Source organism: Acanthopagrus latus, chromosome 21, assembly GCF_904848185.1.
Source record: "Acanthopagrus latus isolate v.2019 chromosome 21, fAcaLat1.1, whole genome shotgun sequence".
Lineage (NCBI taxonomy): Eukaryota > Metazoa > Chordata > Actinopteri > Spariformes > Sparidae > Acanthopagrus > Acanthopagrus latus.
Window position 1 is genome coordinate 21137396 of NC_051059.1, and position 17307 is coordinate 21154702.

Below are 17307 nucleotides of genomic sequence, written 5' to 3' on the forward strand. Positions count from 1 at the left end.
TTGTAATGTTGTGTGCTTCTGAATTACAGTTTGTCCCACTGCTTAACTGTGTGCAGGAATCAACGCTGCAACAAATAATAAACTAATACATTTTATGGACAATGATTAGCAGATACAACCCCATGTCTTTCTTTCTTTCTTTCTTTCTTTCCTCTGTAAGTTTTCGTACCCTGTACTGTGTTCAGTCACTTGTTGAGTGCAGACTTTACATTTGCCGTTTGAGTTTTCATTGGCAGGTTCAAGTCAAATTCCATGTCATGGATTTTAAAACCATCAAAACTTAACTTCACAATGTCCCATATCACTCACGATGTCTCATACGTAAGGTATATCCTTCACCAACTACTACTTTTACATCACAGTGAGGAACGAAGGAAGTTTTTGTGTGTTCATTTCCTTTGGTGTCTCTGCCTTTTATGACCAAGCAACACCAAACCCTGACCTCGCCATATCACCATTTCCTACGCCATGGATTCAGTTCCAACCCCCTTTTAATGTCCTCCTGCCCTTCAGTCGTCTCTCTCCACCCACTTGCCGAGGTTACCTGGTTATAGGCGGCGGGGCTATAAATGCCTGAAAAGCCGCCTGCTTTGTTCTGTGACTGACACAGGAGGGCCCACACCTCTGTGCTGCCAGTTACAGGTTAATATAAGCCGCACTCGACAGAGGAGCTCCACAACAGTTACTGCTCATCATTCATTCTTCGACTCATCAAAGAAGAGCGAGTATTAGCAACGGGAGAGCAGTTGAGAAGCTGCCGGCAAAGGATCAGCAATGCTTGGAGGACTCCACACAGATTTGCTGGTCACGGTGACTCTACTCCTTTTAGCTCAGACGGGGACTCGGTGCAGGTGGGTCTCCAGATAATGAAACTTTTTAACCGTCAAGTTATTTGAAATATTGCCACGCTTGTCGTATTAATTCTGCTGAGTGGAAACTGAATGGGATTTTTGATTTGTGTTAAGGTTTTGTTTCTGAGTCAGTCAGATGTTTTACTAGATGTCTTATTTTTCTTTTTTTTTCCTTTCTTTTTTTTAAGAAATCCACTCTCATTTTTTTTTTTTTTTTTTTCAGGGCTGAAAATGACTTTTCACTCATTACTTTACCAGAAGTGAGACCAAGCTCAGGTATGAAGTTTCACACTTACTAAAACCTGGAAGATACATAACTTGAATGGACGACAATACACAGGAATACATCATCAGGGAGATGTACACACTATATATTACTCTATGTAACCTCTTTCTCCCCTGTCATAGAATATGTTACAGTGTGTTACACCGACACACAGAACAATCAGCTTTGTGACTGGACAAGGAACCGACTAACTTCATCAACAGGTACAGGAGATAACATTTACTGTACAACATCACAGCAACAAATATAATTAATTGGAGGCATTGAGAGCCACATACATTTGGTTTTTTTTAAATGTCGTCGTTGAGTTAACTCGGACACTTAGAGATAACTTGACTGAGGTCATTTAATTGCATCCCGCCCTCTTTCCGGGGATTTGGAACATCGGTCCACAGTTCTGTTTTAATCTCCAGGCAGGCTGTGACTGTGACTGTGTCCGTGCCGCGCTGCACATCACTAATTGATCTGAAGCAGGCTAATAATACTTTACAGCCTGGTGTTCATCCAGGGGCAATTAAAGTAGAGGGCCTCCACTTAAGGCTCAAATTTAGCACAAGTGTGCATTCAACATCTGTGACACAACAGATGCACTTCCTGTTTTATTACATTAACAAAGATAAGGGTTTGCTATTCCTCACGATCAAAATGTTGATGCAGCATAAAAGCTAATTCATCATCTGTGTAGTTAAAATACCCTTTACCATTTGTAATGTGTGATTTAAAAAAGAATAGAGTAACAGACACTGAATAGAAAAAACATGTTTAATGACTTTGGTCACATTCGTAGAGTACTGAATCTTATTTTGGGCATGTTGACCTCCAGGGGATGCTGAAGTGGATATTTTAGAGAGTGCTACTCTAGAGATGGAGGGCGAGGCCTGTCTGGAGTTTTGGTACCGCGCCCCGTTTGCAGCGGAGGGTTCAGAACTCCGCGCTCTGGTAAAAAGCAGCACTCGTCTGGTGGAAATCTGGAGCTCGCCTGCCCTCCCCGGGGATTCTTGGAGACAAGTGTTTATCCCCTTGAACATCATCGAACCAGAGACTCGGGTAAAATGGCATATTTGTAATCATAAAGTGGCGAACCTCACCCATTCTTGCTTGTGAACAGCTGAGCCTTTTGAGGATGACCTTTTCATACCAAATCACAACACCATCACCTTTTGTTTTCTGATCATTCCAACACCTTCCCAGTCTTTTCTTGGAAACATGTTGCCAGCAACTGAGTATACACTATGTCAACAAGGATCAGCAAATGATGACTTTCTGTTTTCCATCAGGTTGTTTTTGAAGCAGCTCAAGCAGTATCCATGGAGCAACAGATCGCATTTCACCGGATAGGTGTGAGGAGAGGCCCATGTGGTAATTATTCATTTCTTCCTCTTTTACAGTATAAAAAAAAAACAGCCTACTTTTGGTTCCATCAATAAATACAAAATAAAAAAATTCACACTATATATTCAGGTTTATCTACGTGATGGTCATAAAACAAGCATCTTTTGTCATTAAACCATTTCGTGCTAATGTTTTTCATACATTTGTTCAATATTGATTAAGAAAACATTAAATTAAGTATGACTAACATGAATAATAGATTGGATAACTAAGATAATTAAGAATAGTCACACACAGTGTTGGCAGTGAACATGATAATCCATCAGTCATTCCCTGCCAGATGGTGTTGTGATTATAAAATTATGTTCTACTCGGTCACCTTCCCCCCACAGGACAGCAGTGTGAATCGAACACAGAGTTCTGGACGGACGAGTCCACCCGCTGCCTCTGCTCTGCTGGCCAGCTCTCCTGCTCTCCGTCTCGGTGCCCTGAGGGCCAAATCTGCGGCCCTCAAAGACGTCCCTCCGGCGGGATTTCCACCTCGGGGACGTGCACTATTCACAGTAACACAGACTGCAGCACTTTTGATGGAGTGCTGTTCCGCTTCATGGCCCCCTGCACCTACACACTCGCTAAGACCTGCTCACCCGCTGGAGCCCTGCCTGTGTTCAGTGTGGAAGTGGTCAATGAGCAGAACGGGAACGCGTCCCTGCCAGCTGTCCAACAGGTCATAGTGGAGATCGGAAACTTGCGAGTGTCCCTGCTGAAAAGGCAGACGGACCGTGTTGTGGTGAGTTGCTTAAAACTGAGACACGCACACACATTGGGGGTCTGTTGCACATGTATGTAGCGTCTGCCAATGTGTGGAGCTCCACCAATTAATCTGTTGAACAATTAGTTGTCAGCTATCAAAATAATCAACAACTGTTTTGGTAATCAATTAATCAGTTTGAGTAATTTTTCAAGGAAGAAAAATGTGAATATGTCCTGGTTTCTGTACTGCTGGTTGATTAAAAAAAAACAACAAAAACTGAGTATCTTTGAGTCACGGACGAAACAAGACATTTGAGGACGTCATCTTTGACTTTGGGAAACACTGATCATCATTTTTGACCATTTTCTGACATTTCACAGACTAAACAACTAATCGGTTAATCAAGAAAATAATAGATTAATCAATAATGGAAATAATTACCCATGTATGAACAATCCTTCCCAAAAGTTACAATGTCCTGATGGCAAACCATGCTGTTCCATTTACAAAGGGGAACGAGCTTTAATGACTGTTGTAATAATGTTAATAATTCCTTTGCCTAAACCATCCAAATAAGCTTCGTCATTGACATTTAAAGTAACATATTCTATCACTACTGTCTTGTTGACATAAACTCATTTTTGACAGTCTTAACCGTTCAAGTTGTTTATCAGTGTGCCATCACATGAAATGGACAACAAGCATTTAGTTTGATAATTAAAAGGAGAGATTAACTTTGCAGACCAAACATCCACAGTTAGTTTTGCTGGCAGCTGTTTCTCATTCCCTATTCTAATCTTTAAAAAAAAAAAAAAAAACAGTACAGTACAGTGTGTACAAACCTCGGTTTTTTGGCCCATTGCCATTTCTGCCTTAATGAATGTCGAGCTGTGTAATGTACTGGATTAAGCAGTTCCCGTATCTGCAGCGCTTTCTGCTGATAAACTTGAGTTTATCTGCTGATAAACTTGAGTTTATCAGCAGAATTAAGTGCAGAATTCAGTGGCGTAAAATCCTGGAATCCACATAGGACTTATCAGCCTTATCAGTTCTCTCACAAAGACATATCTATTGTATCCTCGGCATGCCGTTTTTTATTGTTAACAACAGCCAGTAAGGAAGTCTTAAAGAAATGACACTGTTTCATCAGGTTAATGGAGTCTGGAGGAAGCTTCCACTAAAGCTCGGCGCCGGCGCCGTCAGCATCAAGGGCAACCCTGCCGTCGTCACTCTGGTGACCAAATTTGGTCTTTCTGTCTCATACGACAACACTGGCGCCGTCCACATCAGCCTGCTGCCCGCTTACTCTGATCACGTCTGCGGCATGTGTGGAAACTTTAACCACAACAGAGGAGATGAATTCAGAAGGCCCGATGGTACAGACGCCCAGGATGCTACAGCTCTCGCTGAGAGCTGGCAGACCGGAGAAAGCGCTTTGTCCTGTGAGACAATTCTAGTGCCTCACAAGTGTGATCCAATGGAGGAGGCAGAGTATGCTGGCGAGCTGTACTGTGGAGGCCTCCTCTCTAGTACTGGGCCCTTCGCTGACTGCCTTTCAATTCTGGGGGCAGAGAGCTACTTCAGAGGCTGTGTGGTCGGCATGTGCTCTAGTCATGGTGACCCGGAGGTGCTATGCACAACGCTGAAGGCCTACGCTGATATCTGTCAGGAGGCTGGGGTTGCCCTACCTGCATGGAGGAACTCTTCATTCTGCCGTATGTTGCTTTATTGCTTCCTCCTTTTAATTGTCTCTACCTGTTTTTATTAAAATAAGGGAAATGACTGCAAATGATGAATGTAATAATGCAATAACAGTTGAGGTCAAGCGCTCTCCTTGTTCCTCCCTTCACAGCACTTCAGTGTGCTGTGAACAGCCACTATAACTCGTGTGCTGATGGCTGTCCCGAGGTGTGCTCTGGCCAGGATATAGTCGGCTCCTGTGGAAGCTGTGTGGAAAGATGCGAGTGTGACTTTGGATTCAAACTCAGCGGGGGCAAGTGCGTCCCAGCAGAAGACTGCGGGTGCATGTCTGATGGAAAACACTATGAGGTAAGCAGGGTAGATGGTGATCAAGGAGAAACGTCAACTGTTCAGTCCCAGGGTGGTAAGATTCATTCCCACAACTGCCTTTTGCCTACAGAGAGGAGAAGAGTGGCTGGAGGGAGAGTGTGCATGGCAGTGCCAATGCATGGCTGGCGGTGTTGTGACATGTTCAGGCACAGAATGTGGTCGCAATGAGGTCTGTCGAGTCGAGGAAGGGGTCAAAGGCTGCTTCCCCCTCAATGCCGCCACCTGCAGCGTGTACGGTGATCCGCACTACATCACATTTGATGGGATGGCTTACGATTTCCAAGGGGGGTGCAGTTACACGCTTACTACAACATGTGGGGATGAAAGTTCAGTCCAGTTCACGGTCATCGGACACAACATGCATCCTCCCCTTGGGAACTTCACCCGGTCCAAGCTGGAAGCTGTGACTCTTCAGACTGACGAGCTAAACGTCACCCTGAGTCAGCGCAGAGAGATCTACGTAAGCATGGAAACTTGAAAATCTATACAAATCAAACAATCCCAAATTAAACTCTTTTATAGCAAGAGGTTGAAACAAAGTCTATGAAACTGGGCAGCTTCCAGCCCATCCGTCGTGTCTAGTGGCCAATGACTGGAGTGTCAGCACACTCATCTTTATATGAGTCAGTTATTGCTCTGTGTCAGGTCAGTGGAGGAAGCTGCTCACAGGAATACAATGTTAGCTGACCCACTTAACTTTGCACTGGAACAGCTAGTTAGCAGCTTATTAGTTGCACCTATCATGGTAGCAGATTAAAAAAAAACACACATTCAGTTCTCATAAGAATAAACTTATAAAATAAATGATGGATTGTCCTCTCTTTAGGTGAACGGCGTCCCCGTCCCGCTTCCCTTTTCCAGGAAAGGAATGTCCAGCTCAATATGGGTCTTCACGAAGGGTAACTACATTATCTTGGAGACAACCTTTGGCCTCAGAATGATGATAGATGGGGAGAACAGGCTGTTCCTGCAGGTGGATGAGCGCTACAAGTATGAACTGTGTGGACTGTGTGGCACCTACTCTGAACAACAGGACGACGACTTCGTAACACCGGGAGGGCAGAATGCCACCGGGGCTTTTGAGTTTGCCAACAGCTGGAGGGTTCCAGACAATAATGAGTAAGTCATTCTATTATTCGAGGTATCTGCACACATTCATCTTATAAATGTTAGAACTGGTACCTCAAAAAGGAAAAATGCTGTTGAAAACACTTCAACAGCAGGTAAACAGAATGTTTCTTGAGCCTCACTGGCAGCATAGCAATAATTACATGTCAGGCTCAGCTGTTCTTGCGTTTAGCGCTAATTAGCAACTGATAGCATGCCAGCACACTAAACTAAGATGATGGACATGGAAAAAACATTATAAACATGTCATCATTGTCATTGTCCGCACAGTGATAATAGCATTTAACTCACCAGAAAACCACCACTTTGCCCGAGTACAGAAAAATCTTCTGCGTAGAGGTTGCTTGTGCTGTACGAAGATGTAAGTGTGCAAGTTATAATCCATCATCAGGCACACAATCTCACAGCCTGGCTTGCTCGTTTAGTTTATTAGCAGCCACATAAAAAGCCCAATTACCATATTTATTATCAGCTAATTACAAGCTAAGCACACGTATACAACACAGGTTAGGTTGGCAGAACATACACCAAGCTCACACCCCTGCAATCTAACATTTGTTTTTGCTTGAACATTAAAACAAGTTGTTGAAGAATTATTCAGTATAAATACAGGAATTATTAACCATTCATCTTTTCTTTTTATTTTGAAGTGACACAATAAATCAAAATGTCTAGTTATTTATCCATGTGGCTAATCTTTCTCCTCCAGGTGTGTTGCTCATCCAAATGATCCCAGACTTTGTGATTATAATGAGGAGAATGAGGCCTACAATAAGTGTTACGCGCTGCTAGGGGATGCCTTCAAGTCCTGCCATAAAGTCATTCACCCAAGCATATTCCTGAGTAGCTGCGTGTATGACTACTGTGCCACAAGTGGTGACAACCACACCCTTTGCGAATCTCTGGGGTCCTATGCGGCAGCCTGCCAGGTCGCAGGAGTGGAGCTTTCCGATTGGCAGACAGGCGCAGAATGCGGTGAGTGCTGGAGTGACAGAGGACGTGTATATGAAGTTTTAAATGCCATAAATGTATTAGCTTTAATGATTAGATAGAGTAATTCTGTTACATGTCTTATATTTTCTACTTATTGATTCTCTTTACCAATAATATCTTCAAAAGCTCTCTGCTCCTGCCTTTTATTGTTTTGATTATAACACATACAGCAAACTGCAGAAGGCTACTGCCAAGAGTCCTGCCTGACTTAATCGTTTACTCTTTGTTTTGTCATTGATAGAAGAAAAGTTGGAGAAATGAGGTGGTTATGATGTGTAGCGGGGTGGCCTGATGCAAAATATCTGGCAGGTCACCAAAAATGTGTCAGCAGTGAACTAATTTCATCTCTCCGTTTGTCATTTTGCTTTGTCCCCATTTCAGCTGATCCCACCACAACTCCAGCTCCTGTCACTCCAACACCAGCTCAGACCAGTAAGAGCATTCAGTGTTGTGAATTATTTGTAACTGCTGGTTTGGATAATGACATAATGCAATTTACAATTCATGGTTTTTTATACCAAATATTACATTTAACTATGTCTGCTTCTGAAAGCTATAGATTCACAATTCATTTGATTAACCTTAGTGTAATTGTTGGATTGGATGAAATAATATTTATGGGGATAATTAATTATAAAAAATCATACTGTAATGACCCTCCAGATAATTTGCTTGTGATACTTAATCATCGCTTCCACTGTGCGTATATGATTTTTCACAGAGTGTCCCTTGAATTGCGACTTTGAAGAAAATCTGTGTGGGTGGGAACAGCTCATACAGGATACTTATGATTGGACGAGACAATCAGGACCAACCCCATCTGACCAAACTGGCCCAAGCGAAGACCACACTACTGGAGGTAATAAACCCAAAGTCAGGCCTTGATATCCCATCGGTTGCCTCGCTGCAATGGTTTCATGTTCTTTTTTCAGTATCCATGTTTATTTTGCTAATTTTAACATTCCTCCAGCTGGATTCTACATGTATCTTGAGGGAGACAGAGTAATCCATGGAGACTCAGCCCGTCTTATGAGCTCAGCGTGCCAGTATAGTGGCCCACTCTGCCTGCAGTTCTGGTACCACATGTACGGTTCAGCCACAGCCATGGCCCTCAATATCTACCTGCTCAGAGACAATAAAACTACCAAGATCTGGGCAATGATGAACAACCAGGGACCACAATGGCATCAAGCATATGCTGACATCACTGTAGCTGGTCCATTCCAAGTAAGACTGACATTTTATATTAACAATATACGAGCCTAACTGATGCTGGTTGAGTGTTGCACACTTTTGTTTCCTAGATTGATGGATTTTATTCTACAAGTGAAACATATTTTCCTACTACCTCTTTCAGATCATCGTGGAGGGAATTCGAGGCTCTACCACTCAATCAGATGTTGCCATAGATGACATTTCCATCTACTTTGGCTCATGTTCAGGTGAGGAGAAGAATACATTACACATTTGATGTCATAACTTTAATTGTAGATGAATTGCAAAGTCATAAGATGAAATATCTCAGCACTTTTAAACAAAGTCAGTATCACTTTCTTTAGTTAGCAGCCCTGGCCTGGTTGGTGGAACTGAGCGTCCTTTCACAACTTCAGAGATCCTCCCGGCACAACCGGGTGAGTGCAGAGGAAGCTGCATTTTATGGGCCATTTGCTCAGAAAGATGAAGTATAGTTACAAATTAACAAGTGTCAAGTCTAATAAATACTGAATGTGCAATTTTTTTTAAGGTAACTAAGGTTACAGAACATTAAAATTTCCAGGAAGTTGCATTAAAGCCTCAATAGCTGATGTTAATATTTTGCAAATGTTCCCTTTCAGTCTGCAGTATCGACTGTAGCTTCGACAGCAACCTTTGTAGCTGGAATCAGATGGTCACAGATGCTTTTGACTGGACATGGCAGAGCGGTTCCACCCTAACGCCGATGACTGGGCCCTCTGCTGACCACACTGGTGGTAATACACTTTTTGCTACATAACATTATAAATGGTGACAGATATTAATACAGCTGTATGGATTAAAGCTTTATCACTACAGAAAGTCTATCTGCCACTTTATATCGTTGCGCTCTTGTTTTCTAGGTGGTCACTATCTTTACATCGAGGCCAGCAGCGTGACACATGGAGACACGGCTCGTCTCATCAGCTCTGAGTGTTCTGACTCTGGTCCTCAGTGTCTACAGTTCTGGTACCATATGTACGGTTCAGCTGATACAATGGGCCTCCATGTCTACCTGATCCAAAACAAATCAGCCGATGCTGTTTTTTGGAGGAGAAATGACCAAGGAGATGCATGGCAACTGGCTCAAGTGGACTTCACAACAACTGAAGCTTATCAGGTCAGACACCTTCCACCAGTCACGTTGTAATGGTAGAATATTAACTATAAGAGAAATCTTAGAAATACTCACAAATGCATTTCTTTTCCTAACTTAGATCATCTTTGAGGGGCGTAGAGGCTCCAATGAAGAGTCAGATGTGGCCATAGATGATGTAAAGCTATATCATGGTCGATGCTCTGGTAAGAAACTTGCACATAGTACTGCCAAACTTATCAAGACTTAAGGCTGTGTGGCTTGATTATGCAATTATTGGTCTTTCATGCAGATCTGAGTGGTGTTGTGACACCTCCTCCTAAACCTGATGGAAACACCACAGCTCCTCCAAGTGTCCCTGTGCCCACCACTGCAGCTCCAGAGCCTCCTGTGGTCAATGCTACTGTTCAGCTTCCTGTTACAGCTCAGCCCCCTGTGGCAAACGCCACCATGCCTCCCATGGTAGAGGAGCCAACCATCTCCATTGATACTATCAATGTTATTGAGGCTCAAAATAACAGACAACCATCGCATCCAGGTACACTGCTGTTTCCGTAGAAACACTTGTATGGTCTGTAATTTATTCTTTCAACGTCTCTTTGTTGTTGTTTCCAGAATTAATGTATCAGTAAACTAAGGATATGTGAAATGTTCGTTTCCAGTGTGAAAACTCCACTGTAATGGTGAAATTACAAATTAAGTGTCAAGTCCAATAAATACTGAATGTGCTATCTTTGAAGTTAATTGAGGTTACAGATCAATACAATTTTCAGGACGTTGCACCAAGGCCCCAAAAGTTGATGTCAATATTTTTCCAATGTTCCCTTTCAGTCTGCAGTATCGACTGTAGCTTCGACAGCAATCTTTGTAGCTGGAATCAGATGGTCACAGATGCTTTTGACTGGACATGGCAGAGCGGTTCCACCCCAACGCCGATGACTGGGCCCTCTGCTGACCACACCGGTGGTAATTACTTTTCCTCTACATAACATTATAAATGGTGACAGATATTATACAGCTGTATGGATTAAAGCTTTATCACTACAGAAAGTCTATCTGCCACTTTTGATGGTTGACTCTTGTTTTCTAGGTGGTCACTATCTTTACATCAAGGCCAGCAGCGTGACACATGGAGACACGGCTCGTCTCATCAGCTCTGAGTGTTCTGACTCTGGTCCTCAGTGTCTACAGTTCTGGTACCATATGCACGGTTCAGCCGATACAATGGGCCTCCATGTCTACCTGCTCCAAAACAATTTAGCTGATGCTGTTTTTTGGAAGAGAAATGACCAAGGAGATGCATGGCAACTGGCTCAGGTGGACTTCACAACAAATGAAGCTTATCAGGTCAGACACCTTCCCCCAGTCACATTGTAATGGTAGAATATTAACAAGAGAAATTTTAGAAATACTAAAAAAATATTTCTTTCCTAACTTAGATCATCTTTGAGGGGCGTAGAGGCTCCAATGAAGAGTCAGATGTGGCCATAGATGATGTAAAGCTATATCATGGTCGATGCTCTGGTAAGAAACTTGCACACAGTACTGCCAAACTTATCAAGACTTAAGGCTGTGTGGCTTGATTATGCAATTATTGGTCTTTCATGCAGATCTGAGTGGTGTTGTGACACCTCCTCCTAAACCCGTTGGAAACACCACAGCTCCTCCAAGTGTCCCTGTGCCCACCACTGCAGCTCCAGAGCCTCCTGTGGTCAATGCTACTGTTCAGCTTCCTGTTACAGCTCAGCCCCCTGTGGCAAACGCCACCATGCCTCCCATGGTGGAAGTAACAACCAACCTAATAAACAAGGACAATGTTACTGGGGTTCCAGATAACAGACCACCATCACATCCAGGTACATTGCTATCCTGTAGCCATGCTTGTACAGTCCTGGAGTGGGACTTCCATGATTTATTCTTTCCACATCATTTTTTGTGTTTTCCAGAATTATTGCATCAGTAAACTAAGGATATGTGCAACTTTTGTTTCCAGTGTGCAAACTCCAATGTAATTTTGAAATTACAAATCAACAAGTGTCAAGTCTAATAAATACTGAATGTGCAAAGTTTTGAGGGAATTGAGATTATAGATCAGCAGCATTTTCGGGAAGATGCCTCAATAGTTAAAGTCAATATTTTGCAAATGTTCCCTTTCAGTCTGCAGTATCAACTGTAGCTTCGACAGCAACCTTTGTAGCTGGAATCAGATGGTCACAGATGCTTTTGACTGGACATGGCAGAGCGGTTCCACCCCGACTCCAATGACTGGGCCCTCTGCTGACCACACTGGTGGTAATACACTTTTTTGCTACACAACATTATGAATGGTGACAGATATTAATACAGCTGTATGGATTAAAGCTTTATCACTACAGAAAGTCTATCTGCCACTTCATATTGTTGCACTCTTGTTTTCTAGGTGGTCACTATCTTTACATCGAGGCCAGCAGCGTGACACATGGAGACACGGCTCGTCTCATCAGCTCTGAGTGTTCTGACTCTGGTCCTCAGTGTCTACAGTTCTGGTACCATATGTACGGTTCAGCTGATACAATGGGCCTCCATGTCTACCTGCTCCAAAATAATTTAGCTGATGCAGTTTTTTGGAGGAGAAATGATCAAGGAGATGCATGGCAACTGGCTCAGGTGGACTTCACAGCAACTGAGGCTTTCCGGGTAAACTAAAAGTCTACTATTTCTGCTCCTAACCTGTCTAATGTCAAGTGTACTACCTGCAACAATAAATAAGTGTAAATGGACCTAATTAATCTGTATGGTATACTGTGCTTTATTATTTACCTGTGCATGTAATTTTAGATCATTTTTGAGGGGCGGAGAGGCTCCAATGATCAGTCTGATGTGGCTATAGATGATGTATCGCTTCATCGTGGGCGCTGTGCAGGTAATTCTACTACTGACATTCAATTTAGTTCAAACACACTTACAGTTGTTTCATCTTTGAAAATTAATGCAACTAAATTGATTGTGAAATTTTGTTACAGACCTGGTAAAACCAACAACTCCAGCTCCAACCGATTTCAATTCAATTAGAACAGAGGGTCCAGAGATTCCTCCAGCGAACAGCTCAACTGCCACACCTACAAGTACATCAAAACCAACAACAACTACCATCACAACAGCAGCAACTGAAACTCACCAAACTTTAGATCCTGATGTCCCAACAACAACAACAACAACAACTATTACCACCATCACAACAGCAGCAACAACAACTACAACAACAACACAGCTACCAACAACCGTTACAACAACTGCCTCAACCACATCCTCAATTGTTTGTGATACACAACCCTCTATATCTACACCACAACCTACAACCACAACTAAACCAGAGTCACAAACAACAACTGGACCAGAACTTTCAACTACATCTAGACCTCAACTTCCAACTGAAACTCACCCACAGCCACAGACAACAGCTGGACCACAACCTCCAACTGAAACTCATCCACAACCACAGACAACAGCTGGACCACAACCTCCAACTGAAACTCATCCACAACCACAGACAACAGCTGGACCACAACCTCCAACTGAAACTCATCCACAACCACAGACAACAGCTGGACCACAACCTCCAACTGAAACTCATCCACAACCACAGACAACAGCTGGACCACAACCTCCAACTGAAACTCATCCACAACCACAGACAACAGCTGGACCACATCCTCCAACTGAAACTCACCCACAGCCACAGACAACAGCTGGACCACAACCTCCAACTGAAACTCACCCGCAGCCACAAACAACAGTTAAACCCCAACCTCCAGCTTCAACTACACCAAATCCACCAACAACAGCTGGACCACAACCCACAACAACCATTAAACCACATCCAACAACAGCTGGACCCCAACCTACAACAACAGCTGCTCCACAACCAACAACTACACCTCTACCAAGTATGTCTGCATTTTCCTTTTTAAATGTGGACAGTTTTTGTTTGTTTTAGTTTGCTTTTTTACACTTAACATCTCACATGTTAAGATACTGAGGCAAAACTCACCTCTGAGCTAAGAAAAAATAACCATGGCTATTGCTACCTTTCTGTCTCCCTCTCTAGCACCCTCTTGTGCCCAGAACAGTCATTACACCACTTGTGTCCCTGCCTGCACTCCCACCTGTTCTCACCTGAACGGCCCGCCACACTGCAGTGGCAATCAGCGTTGTGAACCGGGATGTGTGTGCAATGAAGGCTTTGTGCGGAAAGATAGGGCTTGTGTGCCCATCCAACATTGTGGATGTGTGGATAGTAATGGCACCAAATATGATGTAAGTGATAGCTAAGAATATCTATTTACCAATGACACGCTACAGTGCTGCTTTTCAAAGACAAACGTTTACTTTCTGAAACGCTCAGATTCTATGATGACTCCAAATCTTTTTGTCAGTTCCGTGAAGAGTGGTACACCAATCACTGTATTCAGAAATGTGAATGCAAGGAGCGCCGCGGTGTGGGGAAGATTGAATGCGACGATGAAGATGAGTGTGATGGAAATGCTGTCTGTCTTCAAAATGTTGAGGGCGATTACTACTGCCAGTCCACAGGTGAAGTAAATGCCAACATTTAGCAACTGTGACATATCCAAACCATGCAGCATATTCACTAATGTATTAATTGGTCTGCACTTGTTTCTCCACAGGTTTCGATGAGTGCACCATAAGGAGTGACTCTGAGTATAGAACCTTTGATAGAAAGAAGTATGACTTTGAAGGTGAGCACTCATATGTGCTGGTCCAGACCAAGAACTTGCCAAATTACCTTCCAGATGTCTACATCGAGGGCATCAATACACGCGTCGAGGACGACGATAGTCATCAGCATGGTGACAGCAGCAGCGAAGAAAACCACAGTCACAGAGTCAGAGACGAAGATGACGATGACAGTGATGAAGATGATGACGATGACAGCGAAGAGCACGAGGACCACCACAGATTACAAGGGCTTAAAATCAGAGTGTACAGCCACACTGTGGAGTTCAAGAAGAAGCGGAGGCTGGTTGTAAGTATCAAGGGCATTTTTAACAACACAATGACTCCATCTCATTTTCCTGCAGTGCCTTTTCAGCAGACACAATATTTTGTTCATGGGTTAATATTGTCGTATTTCTGCCCGCCCACAAACATTTGTCAACGCGCTGAGGGAAATAACCAGCACACCCTCATATTTTCTCTGTGTGGTGTCACGACAGCAGTGAGGCAGATGATGCGTTATGTGCTAAATTATGCTCTGTCATATGTTATTTCCCTATTGGCATTTTACACATATTTGTGAGTCTATGAAAGAAAGAAAGAGGAAAAAACAGACAGACAGAGAGAGAGAGAGCATGTAAAAAAAAAAAAAAGCTGCAATATTATTATATAATTCTACGAAGGCGTGCACTCAGTATGTTATATCTGATATCCAATGAACGCTGGTACACAAGCTTGAGCATATTTAAGTTGTAGGCCTAACATTAAAACATTTTTACAGTGGTATTAGGGTTGCTGTGGTCACAAAATTTTCCCACCATCTAACAAGCTTGTTACAACACACAGACGCTCACCATCTGAAGAGCGCCGCTGTATTGATTTACTGCAGTTTAACATCAAGAGCAGTTAACAGGCGACACACGAGGAGACCTTTATTACGAATTTGGCTGGTAACGGGAAATGCGATAAGTTCAGGGAGTTTAGCACTTACCGCTATTGTTCATCAAAAAGGCTTCCACAAAGCAAAGCTTTGCAGAGACAGTCATAGTCAGTGGTATTCACCCTAGGGGAACCATGAATGTTTGTACCAAATTTTGCCAATCCAACCAGTTGTTGTCAAGAGACAGACAAAAACATCCCCTTGAGTCACACTGAGAGCATGACTAAGAATGCATGTTTTGTGAATCCTTGTGCACAATACACATAACAATACAAGAATGAATACTACATCAGACAGGTCTTCTTAAATATGATAAACTGACATGATGCACAGACACATCCTGTACTCGGTCTGTCTCAAGGTGGATGGAAGGAGAACTAATGCTCCCGTGTCACCAGCTGCTGGTCTAAAAATCTATGAGCATTCCTCCCGCATCTACCTGAAGACCGACTTCGGCCTCTCAGTGGAGTTTGATGGACACCACACACCAGGTAACCAATGTTCGCCTCATTAAACAAGTCCAGTAGAATTATTGATGGTAGGATTCATATCAAATCCTTGATAATCCAATGATTTATTTTGTCTGGGAGCGAGTTATACCATGATTAATCCACACTATGTGGTTTATCATTCCTCCCGCAGAGATCATTCTACCACGCTTATACATGAGGAAGGTGGGGGGTTTGTGTGGAAACTTCGACAGAGACAAGGGGAATGACTGGACGAAGCCAGATGGCAGCAGGGCCAGGAACGTTCGAGAGTTTGGAGAGAGCTGGAGAGTGTGAAATTCGGATGGATCCAAGGATGAGACATGGCAAGAGACAGTTCTGACTACTAGTAGAAACGTTACTGTGTTAGTTTACAAGAGGACCCCTAACTGCTATTGGATTAATTACAAAATTAAAACAGACAAAATTCATGCACATTTTTAAGATAACTTGCCTCCCACAATCCCTTCCTAAACATGACTGATGTCCAAGTTTCTTTGCACCCACATTATTCTGGGAATTTCCATTGTTTCAATAATCTGATGTCAAGCTTACAAGTTTATTTTAAAAAAGTTTCTCATCTCTCTTTTTTAAAAAAATAATAATAATAATAATAATAATAATAATTGAACTCTGTGATAAAATGTCAGACTCATTATATATGTCATTGCCCGGCATAGTATTTATTTAAAAGTGATTTTCTTAGATCTGTGCATCTATCCTGTCTTATGAAGCAATGGCTTCTTTAAAACACAATATATTATATGGTATATTCCATAATGATTATGCACCACTGCGAATGGATTTTGTTTCACTGTCTGGCACTGTTCCAAAATAAGTTTGATGTGCAATAAATGCTTCACCTTGTTGCACTGCTCAAATAAATGTGCACTGTGGATGAATTAGTTTCTCTATCAGTCTATTCATTTCAGTCTCAAGTGGAGCTACAACAACATTCTTGGAATATCTGCACACTGAATGTGTTATCCACTACCTGTCTGTAGAACTGGAGGAGCTCTTGGAAGAAATATTAGATAGCATCTGTAACATGTTACCGTTAAGACAAGGAAGTTTTTTTTCTAACAACATTGGATGTGTTCTTGCCAGGATTTCACCTGTGGGTGTGTGTGTGTGTCTGAAAATGTTGGTATGCAAGTATAAATAATCACTAGTGACACTCAGCAGCTACATTCAGCCATGGGTTGGTTTGCATTGTACTTCTTTTTCCTGTCGGTGTTGCTACCTCTCTGTCATGGTGAGTAGAACATTATCACATTTAATATTGAACAGTTTAATTCAATATGAAAAGATAATCAACTGCTGAATGATATAGTCATTTAAAAACTACATGACAGTTGATTGGGTTATTTCAAAACATAATGCTAAATTATTTAATGCTAACAAGTACAGTTCCATAGTA

General features: G+C 42.5%; 1 protein-coding gene across 3 annotated transcripts; it reads left to right on the top strand.

Annotated features, from left to right (window-relative positions):
- The first annotated feature begins 599 nt into the window (after nucleotides 1-599).
- Nucleotides 600-16789, top strand: LOC119011548 (zonadhesin-like). Of its 3 annotated transcripts, XM_037084762.1 has the most exons (34): nucleotides 600-851; nucleotides 1075-1127; nucleotides 1260-1340; nucleotides 1961-2184; nucleotides 2415-2496; nucleotides 2862-3259; nucleotides 4374-4938; nucleotides 5076-5272; nucleotides 5364-5753; nucleotides 6120-6412; nucleotides 7131-7396; nucleotides 7796-7846; nucleotides 8136-8273; nucleotides 8385-8641; nucleotides 8772-8856; nucleotides 8974-9045; nucleotides 9250-9384; nucleotides 9511-9767; nucleotides 9865-9949; nucleotides 10036-10281; nucleotides 10575-10709; nucleotides 10834-11090; nucleotides 11183-11267; nucleotides 11354-11599; nucleotides 11901-12035; nucleotides 12163-12419; nucleotides 12561-12645; nucleotides 12746-13452; nucleotides 13501-13669; nucleotides 13831-14039; nucleotides 14159-14315; nucleotides 14411-14769; nucleotides 15761-15890; nucleotides 16042-16789. In XM_037084762.1, the coding sequence occupies exons 1-34, from the start codon at nucleotides 775-777 to the stop codon at nucleotides 16182-16184; spliced, it is 7026 nt and encodes a 2341-aa protein (XP_036940657.1). In that variant the 5' UTR covers nucleotides 600-774; the 3' UTR covers nucleotides 16185-16789. The 3 variants fall into 3 exon arrangements, with proteins under 3 accessions (XP_036940657.1, XP_036940656.1, XP_036940658.1); XM_037084761.1 differs by having other exon boundaries at nucleotides 601-851; nucleotides 12746-13669; XM_037084763.1 differs by lacking the exons at nucleotides 10575-10709; nucleotides 10834-11090; nucleotides 11183-11267 and having other exon boundaries at nucleotides 602-851; nucleotides 10036-10205; nucleotides 11524-11599; nucleotides 12746-13669.
- The last annotated feature ends 518 nt before the right edge of the window (nucleotides 16790-17307 follow it).

What these genes read in the sequence shown, in the direction of transcription:
- LOC119011548 (XM_037084761.1), top strand. Translation starts at nt 775, where the DNA reads ATGCTTGGAGGACTCCACACAGATTTGCTGGTCACGGTGACTCTACTC. An exon ending in AGAAGTGAGACCAAGCTCAG is followed by an intron (nt 1,128 to 1,259) that starts GTATGAAGTTTC and finishes CCCCTGTCATAG; the next exon opens with AATATGTTACAGTGTGTTAC. An exon ending in GATCCTCCCGGCACAACCGG is followed by an intron (nt 9,046 to 9,249) that starts GTGAGTGCAGAG and finishes GTTCCCTTTCAG; the next exon opens with TCTGCAGTATCGACTGTAGC.